Source organism: Gracilinanus agilis, chromosome 2 (genome assembly GCF_016433145.1).
Source record: "Gracilinanus agilis isolate LMUSP501 chromosome 2, AgileGrace, whole genome shotgun sequence".
Lineage (NCBI taxonomy): Eukaryota > Metazoa > Chordata > Mammalia > Didelphimorphia > Didelphidae > Gracilinanus > Gracilinanus agilis.
In genome coordinates, this window is record NC_058131.1 from 573,433,784 (window position 1) to 573,449,529 (window position 15,746).

The 15,746-nt window shown below is 38.3% G+C and overlaps 1 protein-coding gene across 1 annotated transcript; it reads left to right on the top strand.

The window, feature by feature from the left end:
• Window positions 1–5: 5 nt before the first annotated feature.
• Window positions 6–11,106, top strand: PDCD7 (programmed cell death 7). The gene is made up of 5 exons (XM_044665347.1): window positions 6–1,223; window positions 2,326–2,464; window positions 5,794–6,030; window positions 6,520–6,607; window positions 9,882–11,106. Exons 1-5 carry the CDS (start codon window positions 381–383, stop codon window positions 10,006–10,008), a joined length of 1,434 nt encoding a protein of 477 aa, XP_044521282.1. The 5' UTR covers window positions 6–380; the 3' UTR covers window positions 10,009–11,106.
• Window positions 11,107–15,746: the final 4,640 nt, after the last annotated feature.

The following is a 15,746-nucleotide window of genomic DNA, read 5'->3' on the forward strand; positions in this document are numbered from 1 at the left end:
TCCCAGCTTGGAGGGATTGAGGTGGGGCTGGGAATAGTTAAGGACTGAGAGCAGGGGTGGCTTAAGACGTTGCTTTACTGCAGAACCAGAAGGCCTCCAGGCATTCCATTTGGATCTTCCAGTAGGTTCCAGCTTTCCCCTTCCGAGCCAGGTGTGGAATTTCCCCAGCACTCGGAATGAAAGGACAGCGTATGTGGGGCGGGGCTAGCGAAAGTACGGTCTCAGTCATTGGCTCGCAGACACTCGTGGCTGTCAACACGTTTCTACGTCATATCCGGGAAAAGTAGCCCTAGGATCCTTTCGGAGCAGTCTCCGGACCCTCTTCCGGGTTTCCAGTACTTCCTCCAGGCCCGCTTGGGTGATAGGGGCACACTACCTTCATGGCTCTGCCACCCTTCCCCGGCCGCTTTGCCCCTGCCTGCCCAGTGCCACCGCCACCTCCGCCGCCTCCTCCCCCTCCTCCGTTCCGCTGCCTTCCTTTCGGGCCGCCACCGCCTCCCCAGGCCTTTCCGCCTCCACCGTTACCCCCGCGGTTGGGCCCGTTCCTGGGGACCTCGGGCCCTAGTGCGGCCCCCTTCCTGCCGCCTCCGATCCCGCCACCCCCCATCCCGCCGCCACCTCCTCCCCCGCAATGCAGGCCCTTTCCGGGGCTTGAGGGTGGCGAGCGGCTTCAGCAACCTTCCCCGGCCCCGCCATGGGTCCCTCGCTGGGCAGATGCCCCGCCGCCGGACGGGCTTGGGGACACGACCCTGCAACGCCAGAGGGATCGCCAGTGGTTGGAGGCCGTCTTCGCTGCCCCAAGGCGAGCGAACGGTCCTCCAGCTCCGGGGGCTGCGGGGGAGGCTGCGCCGACGGGTCTGAGCCTTGGCGAGCTCCGGGGGCGGCTTCGCGGAGCTCTGCGCCTGGTGAGCCGCTTACGCGGCCTCTGCCGGGCTCTGCGGGAGGCCGAGGCCGACGGGGAAGCCTGGGAGCGGTTGCACCAACAGACGGTCCCGCTGCGGGAGCAGCTGCTCCTAGACCTCGAGCCTCTGAATCAGCCCGCCTACTTGGGCGCGGCGCGGAGGAAGCTGGAGCGCGTCCGCAAGCGGCGCCTGCGGCTTCGGGAAAGGGCCCGTGAGCGTGAGGCCGAACGAGAGGCTGCCCTGGCCCGAGCACACGAGAGAGAGGAGGAGATAGACCGCTGGAGGAACAAGTGTGTGCAGGAAGTGGAGGAGAAGGCCCGGGTAAGGTCGGAGGCATGGCACCTAGAGTGTAAAATGAAATGCACCTCGTTGGTTCTGGTTCAGAGCTCCTCCGGCTCTAACCTTGGGATTCGGCCCGAAGCTTAGGGTCCTCTGCCTGGGAGGTGTAAATTCCACTCCCCAATACATTGCCCCTTGGAAGAAATTTTAGTAGTAGTCCTACTTGCAGGGCAAGCAGAGGAGAGGAACATTCAGAGGTTCTCAAAAACCTGCTTCCCGGATTCTTAACACCACTTTGTATGGTTTTAGCTGCCTACATAAGATCGGAAGTTTTCCTTCAAAAAGAAAATGGCTTTTGCCCAATTATTTTCTGTGTTCTATGGTCATGGCATCTGTCCCATAATAATAGCGAACAAGAATGTTTATGTAATGTTTATTATACACACACACACACACAGCTGACACTTGTATAGAACTTACTATGCCGGGCAACTTATCAGTTGTCTCAACAACCCTGGGAGGTAGGTGCTATTAATATCCCCATTTTACAGAGGAAGAACTGAGGCAAAGGGAATTTAAGTTATTTGCTCAGAGTTCCACTAGTAAGTGCCTGTATTTGAACCCAAATTTTTATGACTCCAAGCCCAGGGCTCTGTACATTGTCACTGCCTATACTACATTTATTAGTGTCCATATGTCTCCTGGTTGCCTTGGCACTACCCCCTTCCCTTCAAAGGTTTAAGTTCCATACCAGTATAGTTATCTCTTCCCATCATTTCATGGGCCTATTTTCTCATTGTGCAATGATCACAATTTTCATATAATTCAAATATTCATAAATCTAGAACTGGAAGGGACCTTAGAATTCATCCAACCCCAACTCCCTCATTTCACAGATTAGATCAGATTGTCAAATTATGTGATGGGCACACAGTAGTACTGATTTATAATGTCTTATTCTTCTACCCTCTCCCATTATCCAAAGGGCATTTATTTCCCGTAATATTTCAGGCAGTGCTTATGGGGAAAATCTTTTGGGGCACGAAGATTCTATTGACATACTTAAAATTGCCCTTTTTAGGAAATTACTTACTTTAAGATGTCCTTGAAGATGGAGCTTGGTAATTTGTGTTTTTTTCACCAGGAACAAGAACTCAAAGTTGCTGCCGATGGTGTTTTATCAGAAGTGAGGAAAAAGCAAGCAGATACCAAGAGAATGGTAGATATTCTTCGAGCCTTAGAAAAACTGAGGAAACTGAGAAAAGAGGCTGCAGCTAGGAAAGGTAACTGACATACATACATCTAGGGGTGTGCTGGGGGCACCTTATACAAGCTGATTGTTAAATTTTCCATGTGAGTATTTACACTTTGGAAATGACCAAATGCTACCCATCAGGGTTTGATTTATTGTTTTGTTGATTGTCTAGACTTAAGAAAATGATGGGGATAATGCAGATGAAACTTAAAAGTTTGTGCCCTATAAACTACATTCCTCCTGCCCCCCCCCCCCAATCTGTTGTTTACAATCATGCCTGCTGCCAGAAGGATTTCTTTACTTAAATCTCAGGTCTGACCCTGACATTCCCCTTTTCAATAAATTCCTTTGGTTCATTATCTAAGATCTAATACAAAACCCTCTGTTTAGCATTTTAAACCCCTCATATTTTGGCTCCAGCCTACCTTTCTAGCCTTATTATTTATTATTATTCTTAAGTGAAATTCATCTTTTCTTCTGTTTCTTTCCAATAACGTTCCAATAACGTTCCTTCTCCTATGTTCATTCATATCTTTACATACACTATACCTATAATTCTTACTACGTTCTCTGTGTGGCCTTTCCTAGGTCTTCCAGGTACATTCTTCTAATGCATTCTTCCAGCCCCCAAAATTAAATTACCCTTTAATATATGTGGTGTATAATTTGTATATACTTGGTTGTTGTTTTTTAACCCTTTCTTCCTTAGTAATAACTAAAACAGAAGGGCATGGGCTAGGTAATTAGAATTAAGTGACTTGCCCAAAGTGACAAAGCTATTAAGTATCTGAGGCCAGATTTGGACCCAGGTCTTCCAAACTAACTTCAGGCTTGGCTCTCTATCCACTGTGTCACCTAGCTGCCCTGTACTTGTGTATGTAGCTATTGTTATCAGCCTTGATAGAATGTAACTTCTTCCTTGAAGACAACTATTTTTTGGCTTTGTTAATACTAATACCTAATGCTCTTCATGGTCCATAATAGTCTCTCAGCATGGAAACAGAGTAGAGATAGAAGGGAACTGAGTTCAGGTCCTGACTCTGACACTTGTTCAACTAACTGTGCTCTGCTTGTCTCCTTTTCTGTAAAACTTAATTCACAGGGCAGCTGGGTGGCTCAGTGGCTAGAGAACCAGGCCCAGAGATGGGAGACTCTAGGTTCAAATCTGGCCTCAGACACTTCCTAACTGTGTGACCCTGGGCAAGGCACTTAATTCCCATGGCCTCCCCCTTACTACTATAATGCCTTGGAACCAATATGGATTCTAAGACAGAAGGTAAGGTTTAAAAAAAAAAATACTTCACAGTCATGAACAACAGCTAGGTGGCTTCATAGTGCACAGAGTTAGGAAGACCTCAGTTTTAAATCTGGCCTCAGACACTTAACATCTATGAGCAAGTTACTTACCCTCTGTTTAACTCAGTTTCCTCATCTTTAAAATGGGAATAATAAGAGCATCTATTACCCAGGGTTGTGAGGGTCAAATGAGATGATAATTGTCAAGCATTTAGCATAATACCTGGTAACATAACAAGTGCTAAATAAACACCAGCTATTATCATTATACCTTAATACACATATAAATTACTTTTATTACTAGAAGACCCAAGTTTGTAGTTCTGACCGTCCCACTAACTAGTAATGTGCCGCTGGGTATGTCCACATTTTCCTTAATTAGTTTACATCCTAGAGCCCTGCTCAGAAAGAGCTAACTAACTTGTTGTCACACAGTTAAGGGCCAAAATCAGGATTCAATTCCAGGTCTGTCTGGCCTCTTAATACTTCAATAATTATAACTTATGAAATTTTTTTTAACATAGTACCCCCTGTTTTTGAAGTGTCATGCTGGATGCTATGGAAAGAAAAAGAAAAAATAATTCCTGGATGAAACTTCACATGAAACGATTATAAAAGTTTAAAGTGGCAGTATAAAATGAGTATAAATGTATTTTTTTTTAAGTTTGACCTGGAAAAAACCACACCATGTGCCTTTTAGCAGCTGATCTGGGGTATAGACCCCTTTAGATTCTAGTTTTCTACCTCTTCTGAGGGTAGACATTGATGACAGCCTCCAAGTACTTCTGGTGGAAGGCCTCACAGTTCTCTTTGCCTTCTCATATTACAAAAATTTATAGCTGAAAAAAACTTTAAAGATCATCTAGTTTTGCTTCTTCATTATCCTATGCCCAGAGTTGCATTTGAAATTTCATGAATAGGAAAATTCCCTTCCCTCATGCTAGAAGCCTAATGTATATTTTTTTTATGTGCATATACTTTACACTTTACTTTCTGCCTTAGAACAGGTGAGTATCAGTTCCAAGGCAGAAGAGTGGTAAGGGCTAGGCAATTGGAGTTAAGTGACTTGGCCAGGATCACACACCTAGGAAGTATCAGAGGGCACATTTGAACTCAAGACCTTCTTGCTCTCTAATATACTGCGCCACCAAACTGTCCTATTTACTTTTAAGAGAAATTTTTTTTTTTTACCAAAAATGCCTCTATAATCATTAAATTCTCAGAAAGTTGTTTATGCTTTTGAACAGACAAAAGAGGTTAGCCTAGAAGTTTGAGGTGAGATAGATTAGAGCAGGAAGTATCCATAATAAAGTGAGTCCTGTTAGCAGGCAGTTGTAGGATGCCCAGCCAATGATTTAATAAGGTGCTAAAAGAAGGTATTTTGCAGTTCAGCAAAAAAGCCAAAACCTAACACATCAAGCAAGTCCAGCCTTTTCTATAGTGGTTCCCTATGATGTGCACAACTTAAAAACTGTATTGCAAACTTAATAACTGTAAAAAGAGAAGCAAATAAGATTAAAGTCTTATAAAAAATGTATTTGTAATATCTTTTTGCCAAGTCCATTTTTGGTTTTCTTTCAATCTATGTTATATATAAACACACACACACAAATAATTGTCAATATGTGTATAGTTCTGGTTTTGCTCCTATCATTTTGCATCATTTCATATGGATCTATTCATATTTCCTTGATTTCATCTCTTTAGATGTAAAGGTGTTTTGAGTTTCTTGCTGTTGTAAATACCTGTGAATATTTTTGTACAGAGATTCTTTTCCATTTTTATGATGTTTTAAGGAAAAAGTCCCAAAGTGTAACTTCTTTGTCAAAAATTGTGATCACTTTTGTGATTCTCACTGTATATCATCAGTATACTCTCCTTAATATTTGTTCTAGTCAAGTCGGGGATTGAGGACTTTGAGAGATGCCAACAGTTAAACTGTGGACATTTTTCTATCATAACTAGGAACTTGAGTCAATGTCATAAAAGTAATGAGTTTTGCTACTTAAATCAGATATTTAGATACATGTATCTAAATTGTTACTGGGTTCTTTTTTTCAGGTGTTTGTCCACCTGCCTCAGCAGATGAAGCTTTTGAACATCACGTAGAGAGACTGAGAAAATTAATTAAAAAACGTACTGAATTGTATGAAGCTGAAGAAAGGGCGTTGCGAGTCATGTTAGAAGGAGAACAAGAAGAAGAGAGAAAAAGAGAATTAGAAAGGAAACAGAAAAAAGAAAAAGAGAAGATTTTACATCAGAAACAAGAAATTAATTCTAAATTATTTGGGGATCCAGGTATGTTCTGTAACTGTAAAAGAAATGAATAGCATTCTTATAGCAGGAATATTCATCTAAGTTATCTACAGACTTCAAAGGAATCCCTGGGCTTACTTTGAAGAGAGGTTTATAAACTTGGATGGGACACAAATAATTTCCTTATTTTCGATTTCCTTGGACTATGTGTTTTAAAAAACAACATAAGACATAATTCTGGAAAGGGTCCATAGGCCTCACTAGGCTGTCAGAGGGATCTAGGTCACAAAAAAATGGGAGGAGTATTGATAATGCTTCTTATTATGGATAACTTGAAATAGTTAGAAAGCTGGTGGTAAACTATTTCTTTCTGCAGAGTCTTAAATAATAAGATTTGGAATGGAGTGATTAAACATTCAAAAATATGTCAGAACTATAGTAATAGGCTAAGTCAATGCTAAATATATTTTTATAAGTTACTCTGAACATAGGAAGCACAAGTTGTAGCTATGTGTGGTTTTTCTCTTTCAGATGAGTTTCCACTTAGTCATCTCCTACAACCTTTCCGGCAATATTATCTACAAGCAGAACACTCCTTACCAGCTCTCATTCAGATCAGGTAAGAGCATTAGTGCTTTATAATCATGATAAGCTCCCTTTTCAGTAAATAAATAAGAAGTTGGTAATATGCCATAGTAGAGTTATGTTAGTGGGTCACTTATTGGTATATAGCCCTATATTATGTTACCTGTGAACTATACTTTAAGAATCAGAAGTTGTTTTATTTTATTTTTTATTTTTGTAAGGCTAGGTGTTAAGAAGGGACTTGAGAGATAGTGTGGTCCAACTCTTTCATTATATAGATAACAAAATAGGTCCAAACCATAGGTCTTCTGACTTTTATCACAGAAGTTCAGAGATAGAAGGTATCCCACAAAGCCACCTAATGCAACTGATTCCTGAATAGGAATCCCCTCTATAGAATATTCTTCTCCAAAAACCTCTAGTGAAGGAGAACCCATTACCTTCCAAAGCAACCCATTCTGTTTTTAGATAGCTCTGTGTTAGGAAGTTTTTTTTGACACCAAGTCAAACCTGCTTCTGCAATTTCTACTTGGTGCTCCGAGCCTCACTTTCTAGAACTATTAAGAAAAGTCTGTAGCAGCTAGGTGGTTCAGTAGATAGAGAACTAGATCTAGAAATGGGATATCCTGCATTGAAATCTGGCATCAGACACTTCTCAGCTTGTGTGACCATGGGCAAGTTATTTAACCCTCATTACCTAGCCCTTGCCAGCTCTTCTGCCTTAGAACTGATACTTAATATCTCAGTATTCTAAGACAGAAGGTAAAGGTTCTAAAAAGAAAAGTCTATTTCCACATGATGGCCCATAAAATAATTGAAGCTCTCTATCATTTCTCCCTGTTCACACACCCACAATCTTTCTCCTTTAGGTTAGACAGCCCTAGTTCCTTCAGTCCATCTTGTGGCATGTTCTCCACTTTCCTAGTCAGCTTTCTCTGTATGAACACCAGCTTGTCAACCTCCTCCCCCACAAGAAGATGCCACGCTAATTCTGGTCTGTTTTGATCTCCCTTATTCTGGCACTGCCTCTGGTAACTGGGGTCTAGGCGTGTATTAACTGAAAAGGGGAAGAGTCTTTTTCCTTTTTGCCATATTGACACTTAGAGGTTATTGATTTTAAGTGCTAGCATCTTCTTTACAATTCTTCATGCTAAAGAAAAATACATTTATCAACAAGGAGTATAATCCTTTGTGGAATTGACATGATAATCTTGTAAAATCCATTCTGGATTTAGGATTTTGTTTGAAACAGGTCCTGAGAGCTAGACCCCTGTGTTTTCACCCCATCCTGTGTGACCTAAGGCATATCACTTAATCTCATTTTCCTCATCTCTGAAATAAAGGAGTTAAATTAAATTGTGACATAAAGGACTGGGATTTTAGAGGACAGATATCTGAATCTTGCTTCTTTTATTTTGATCCCTGCAACTTAGGACAAGTCCCTTAGTCTACCTTGGTCTCACTATTCTGATTTATAAAATCAGGGTGTTGAACTATAGATAACCTTCAGAAATTCCTTCCATCTCACACATTTTATGATTCTCTAAGAGAATGATGTTTTTCATACTAAGTAAAATCACTTTATTCTGCTGAAAAAGAAAAAAGCTTGTTTGGATATAATCCTAAACCTCCCAAAATAACTTTCCCTCTGTTAGCCAGGAGTGTAATCAATTTTTTAAAGAAATATTAAAATTTCATTTTAATAACAGATTACCACATAAATTTTCCAAAGTCATATTATCCATATTGTTTCCCTCTCCTCTTCCTTTCCCCCTCTATAGCTGACAAATCAGTCTGGGTTATACATGTATTATCATACAAAACATATTTCCATATTATTCATTTTTGTAAGTGAATAATCTTATTGAACCAAAACCCCAAAACATATTCCCAAATAAACAAGTGATAAATAGTATGTTTTTGTCTGCATTCCTACTCCAGCAGTTCCTTCTTTGGAGGTGGATAGCATTCTTTTTCATAAGTCTTCAGAATTGACCTGGATCATTGTATTGCTGTTAGTAGCGAAGTCTATTACATTTGATTGTTCCATAATATTGCAGTTACTGTGTAAAATGATCTCCTGGTTCTGCTTATTTCACTCTGTATCAGTCCATGAAGGTTTTCCCACTCTTTCTGAAATCATCCTGTTCATCATTCCTTATAGCACAATAGTATTCCATCACCATCATATGCCATAATTTGTTCAGCCATTCCTCAATTGAGAGACATCTCAATTTCCCATTCTTTGCCACTACAAAAAGAACAGCTCTAAATATTTTTGTACAAACAGAATGTTTCCCTTTTTTTTTTTTTTAAATCTCTTTGGGATACAAACCTAGTAGTGGTATGACTGGATCAAAGGGCATGCAAGCCTTTTAAAACCCTTTGCGGGGGGGTGGGAGTGGGGGGCCAGCTGGGTAGCTCAGTGGATTGAGAACCAGGCCTAGAGATGGGAGGTCCTAGGTTCAAATCCGGCCTCAGACACTTCCTAGCTGTGTGACTCTGGGCAAGTCACTTGACCCCCATTGCCTAGCCCTTACCACTCTTCTGCCCTGGAGCCAATACACAGTATTGACTCAAAGATGGAAGATAAGGGTTTAAAAAAAAAGGTAAAATAAAATTAAAAAAATAAAACCCTTTGGGCATAATTCCAAATTGCCTTCCAGAATGGTTGGATCAATTCACAAGTCCACCAATGCATTAGTATCCCAGTTTTACCACATCTTCTCTAACATTTATTATTTTCCTTTACTGTCATATTGGCCAATCTGATAAGTATGAAATAGCACTTCAGAGTTGTTTTAATTTGTATTTCTCTAATCAAGGGGGATTTAGAACATTTTTTCATATGATTATTGATAGCTTTGATTTCTTTACCTGAAAACTGCCTGTTCACATCCTCTGACCATTTATCAATTGGGGAATGACTTGGATTCTTATAAATTTGACTTAGTTCTTTATATATTTGAGAAATGAGACCTTTATCAGAGAAATTTGTTATAAAATTTTTTTCTCAGTTGTTTCCTTTCTAATCTAGGATGCATTGGGTTTTTTGTTTGTTTTATCAAAATTATTCATTTTACTTCTTGTAATGTTCTCTATCTCTTGTTTGGTCATAAATGCAAGTGTAATTAATTGATAGCCATTGTAATTGCAAAAAAAAAAATAAAGAATGTTCCTCTTTGTTTACATTTTGATAAACTTAGTCTTACATTTTGAGTTCTACAATAATGAACAAAGATCAATTATATCATGATTTGCTAAAGAGCAATTGAAATAAACTTTTGTACTAAAATGTTCTTCTACAGACATGAATGGGACCAGTATCTGGCACCATCAGATCATCCTGAAGCAACCTCAGTCCCCCAAGGATGGGTCATTCCTACATTCCCCAGCAGTGACGCCTGGGCAGCTGCACTCAGACTGAATCAGTGAAGATGGTCTCTTGAACACTCTTGTTTCTCTACAGACTAAGCTCATACGGAACTAATGAGTTCTTTTGGGCAGCACTAAGGGAAAATTGCATTTTCCTAAGGCATAGTCCTATGCTAAAGGAAGCTTTTGAATCAGTAGGCTAATATTGTACTTCAGGAAAGGCCAAAGGGAGGAGATGATGTAAACTGTGCTCTTGCTGATTATGATGACCTTTGTTGTTGCACTTTTAAATTTAATTTGCCCCTGTTTTGAGAAGCTTGGTCAGATGTAACTTCTCTTATGCAATGTGTGTGGGTATGTTCATAGGCATAATCAGAAAGTCCAGCTATATGTTGTTGGGAGCTCATATTTCATGAAAATGGAGGATTCTGGATGAATGTTAAGGCCAGATCTCTCATTCTTTCCACCTAAAGTCATCATAAATCCTACGTTAGTACCAATGGTATTTTTAAGCAAAAATGACATAGTGTTGTCTTAATGTCTTTAGCTGAAATGAGGACAGCACATTTTAAAAAATATCAAAGCACCAATGAGAACTGTCCTTAAGCTGCCTTCCTCTCGCCAAGCTTTCCCTCAACCATAGTTTTGTAGCTTGTATCCATACTACAGGAGATGTGTTGGTAATTGCTGGTTCCAGCCTGGGTTAGGTTGCTGTGGCTTTTAGATATTGGTTAGAAACCTGGGCTTTGTTCTTCAGAAAACTTGAACATGGTGTTTGAATACCTCTTTCCACAGGTTGGATGGATCTGCCTTAACTATAGAGCCGTGCCTCTGCTGCAGATTGAAAGTTGTAACGTAAACGTTTCTGTATAGAGGTTCGAAGGCTTAGCATTTTCATCGATAAAGATTCTAGTTTACCCTGGGAGCAGACTTCCTAACCTGAATCCATTACCCATTGGAGGAAATGTACAACTATATTATAGGTTGGGTTTTATGTTGTTTACCTTTTGCTAACTCATCCATTATAGATGTTCACAGTAAAATTTATTTTCGTCAATGAAATTCTGTTCTTGAAGAACTTCAGTACTGTAAAATGAGTGTTTACACATAACTTTATGTCAGATGGTGTAAAATTAATTTATATTTTTGTAAAGCCAATAAATGTCATTTTATTTTTTGAAATCAAGGCTTTTCAGTTGTTTGACATAGAAAAATGATATACAATACATAGCCAGGGCAGCTAAGTGACTCAGTAGATAGTTGGTCTTGAAGAGAAGTAGTGGGTTCAAATTTATTCTTAGGCAACTTTTAGCTGTGTATCCCTGGGCAACTCACTTAACCCCAGTTGCCTAGCCCTAACTGCTCTTCTGCCTTGGAACCAATACAAGTATTAATTCTAAGACAGAAGGTGAGTTGTTTGTTTTTTTTTAAGTATACATATATATATATATATATATATATACACTTTTGTGCAAGAGAGCATGAGAGACCCCCATGCAAAAGATAACCTAAATTTGTTTTTAAATTGTGAAAACAACAGTAATTCTCCAGAAAAATTGATCTTAATGGCCAAAAAAAATTTAAGATATTTTATTTTCACATGTGATAACAATTTTCAATATACATTTTCTGAAATTATAAGATCCAAATTGTCTCCCTCCCCTTCCCATTGCTGGAGATGGTAAGCAATTTCATCAGGGTCATACGTATTGTTATGTAAAACATACTTACATATTGGTTATTGTAAGAGAATACTCATAAAACCAAAACCCCAAAATAAAAACACAAAGTCAAAAATAGTATGCTTTGATCTGCATCTGACTCCCAACAGTTCTTTCATTGAAGGCGAATAGCATTCTCTATCAAAAGTCCTTCAGAATCATCCTGGATCTTTGTATTGTATTAAGAGTAGTCAGATCTTTCATAGCTGATAAACCAAGTACAATATTGCTGTTTCAGTATGCAATGTTCTCCTGGTTCTGCTTATTTCACTGCATCTGATGTTCATGTTGGTCTTTCTAGCTTTTTCTGAAATCTTTCTGCTTGTCATTTTGTATAGCACAATAGTGTTCCATCACCATCATTTACCACAACTTGTTCAACCATTCCTCAATTGATGGGCATCCCCTCAATTTCCAATTCTTTGCCACTACAAAAAAAAAAAAGCTGCTATAAATGTTTTTGTAGGTCCTTTCCCCCTTTTTTGGATCTCTGGGATACAGACCTAGTAGTGGTATCACAGGATCAAAGGGTAGCCACAGTTTTATAGCTCTTTGTGCATAGTTCCAAATTGCCCTTTAGAATGATTGGATCAGGTCACAACTCTACCAATAATGCATTAGTGTCCCAGCTTTGCCACATCCCCTCCAACATTGATTGTTTTCCTTTACTGTCACACTGGCTAATCTGACAGGTGTGAGGTGGTACCTTAGAGTTGTTTTAATTTTCATTTCTTTAATCAAGGGGGAATTTAGAACATTTTTTTCATATGATTCACATTTTTCCATATGATTATTGATAGTTTTGATTTCTTCATCAGAAAGCTACTTGTTTCTATCCTTTGGCCATTTGTCAATTGGGGAATGGCTTGTATGCTTATAATTTTGACTCAGTTCTCTATAAATTTGAGAAATGAGACTTTTATCAAAGAAATTTGCTGTAAAATTTTTTTCCAGTTCTTTCCCTTCTAATCTTGGTTGCATTGGTTTTGTTTGTACAAAACCTTTTTAATTTAATATTTAAATTATTCATTTTACATCTTGTAATGTCCTCTTTCTCGTTTGGTATTAAATTCTTCCCTTCTCCATAGATCTGATAGGTAAACTCTTCTATGTTCCCCTAATTTACTTATGGTATCACCCTTATATCTAAATCATATACCCATTTGATCTTGTAATAGGGTGAGATATTGGTCTATACCTAGTTTCTGCCATACTATTTTCCAGTTTTCCCAGCAGCCTTTGACAGTTCTTATCACAAAAGCTGGGCCCTTTAAGTTTATCAAATACTAGATCGCTAAGGCCATTTACCACTGTATATTGTGTATCTAATCTAATTCTTTGATTTACCATTCTATTTCTTAGCCAATACCAGATTGTTTTTGATGATTACTACTTTAGACAGTTTGAGATCGGGTACTGCTAAGCCACCTTCCTTCACTCTTTTTTTTTTTCATTAATTCCCTTGATATTCTTGACCTTTTCTTCCAGATGAATTTTGTTACTTTTTTCTAGTTTTATAAAATATTTTTTGGTAGTTTGGTATGGCACTGAATAAGTAAATTAATGAAGGTAGAATTGTCATCTTAATTACATTAGCTTGGCCTACTCATGAGCAATTAATATTTTTCCAGTTGTTTAGATCTGACTTTACTTCTGTGAAAAGAGTTTTGTAATTGTGTCCATACGACCCCTGTCTTTGTCTTGGCAAGTAGATTTCCAGGTATTTTACATTGTTGTTATTTTAAATGGAATTTCTCTTTTTATCTCTTACTATGGGACTTTATTGGTAATATATGGAAATGCTTATGATTTATGTGGATTTATTTTGTATCCTGCAACTTTGCTAAAGTTATTAATTACTTTAACAAGTTTTTAAGTTGATTCTCTAGGATTCTTTAAATATACCATCATATCATGTATAAAGAGTAATAGTTTAGTTTCCAAATTGACTACTTTAATTCCTTCAATTTCTTTTCCTTCTCTTATTGCTAAAGCTAGCATTTCTAGTACAATATTCAATAATATTGCATCCTTGCTTTATCCATAATTTTTCTTGGAAGGCTTCTAATTTATCCCCACTCCTGATGATACTTGCTGATGGTTTTAGATAGATGTGACTTAACATTTTAAGGGAAGGCCCATTTATTTCCATGCTTCCTAGTGTTTTTAGTAGGAATGGGTTTTGTATTTTGTTGAAGTCTTTTTCTGCATCTTTTGAGATAATCATGTTTCTATTAATTTTTTGTTGATATGGTCAGTTATGTTCATAGTTTTCCTAATATTAAACGTCTTTCATTCCCACCTAGTTATAGTGAATGATCCTTGTGATGTATTGCTATAGTCTCCTTGCTAGTGTTTTTTTCCTTTTCTTTATTTTATTTTTTTAAACATTTATTAATATTTGTTTTTAACATGGTTACATGATTCATGCTCCTACTTTCCCCTTCACCCCCTGCACCCCACTCCCATGCCAATGCCCATTTCCACTGGTTATCAAGACCTATTTCCAAATTGTTGATAGTTGCATTGTTGTGGTAGTTTCGAGTCTACATCCCCAATCATGTCCACCCCAACCCATGCGTTCAAGCAGTTGTTTTTCTTATATGTTTCCTCTCCTGCAGTCCTTCCTCTGAATGTGGGTAGCGTTCTTTACCATATATCCCTCAGAGCTGTCCTGTGTCATTGCATTGCTGCTAGTACAGAAGTCCATTACATTCTATTTTACCATAGTATATCAGTCTCTGTGTACAATGTTCTTCTGGCTCTGCTCCTTTCACTCTGCATCAGTTCCTGGAGGTCTTTCCAGTTCACCTGGAACTCCTCCAGTTTATTATTCCTTTGAGCGCAATAGTATTCCATCACCAGCATGTACCACAATTTGTTCAGCCATTCCCCAATTGAAGGGCATACCCTCCTTTTCCAGTTTTTTGCCACCACAAAAAGCGCAGCTATAAATATTTTCGTACAAGTCTATTTATTTCCTTGCTAGTGTTTTATTTAAGATTTTTGCAACAATATTCATTATAATTTTCTTTCCTTGTTTTTAGTCTTCCTGGCTTAGGTCTCAGCATCATACTGGTGTCATAAAATGTGTGACATGAAAAGAATTGCTAAAAAAAAAATTTGGCAGGACTTCTTTGCCTATTTAGCCAAATAGTTTATATAGTATTGGGATTAATTGTTTTTTAAATGTCTGATAGAATTCATTTGTGAATCCATCTGGCTCTGAGTATTTTTTCTTAGGGAGTTGATTGATGGCTTATTCAATTTCTTTTTCTGAGATGGGATTCTTTAAGTATTCTATTTCCTCTTTTTAATCTGGGCAATCTATTTTTGTAAATATTCATCCATTTCACTTAAATTGTCAGATTTATTGGCATATAATTGGATAAAATAGCTACTGATTGCTTTAATTTCCTCTTCATTGGTAATAAAACCACCCTTTTCATTTTTAGAACTAATAATTTTTCTTCTTCCCTTTTTTAATCAAATTAACCAATGCTCTATTTTATTTGTTGCTGTTTTATAAAACCAACTCCTAGCCTTATTTATTAGTTCAATGATTCTCTTACTTTTAATTTTATTAACTTCTCCTTTGATTTTTAGGATTCCAAATTTAGTTTTTAATTGAGGATTTTTAATTTGTTCTTTTTCTCAGAGCCTAAAACCAATTCCCATTTTTTTCTTTGAAGTTTTGAATATAGCTGCTTTGATTTCACCATCCTCTTCTGAGTCTGTGCTTTGCTCTTCTTTTGCCTCCATTATAATTTTTCATGGTTAAGTGGTTTTTTTTTTTTAAATTTTGCTCATTTTCCTGGCCTTTTTCTCAACTTTTATTTTTATCTTAAAGGTGGGCTCTGTTCTCAGGATAGAGGAAGGCACTCCCTAAAACTTCAGTTTTTCCTTGCTGCTACCCTCAGTTCTAGTTCTAGGTTTCTACAAGTTTCAGTTCTTCCAAGATGGTAGCCTTTGGACTGGTACCTCTGAAAGCCCCTTCCCACTGCTGATTCAGTCTCTGGTTTGCAGAGTTCAGAGTACTGTGAGCTCTCTTGCATTGGAACTCTGGGCCCCACTGCA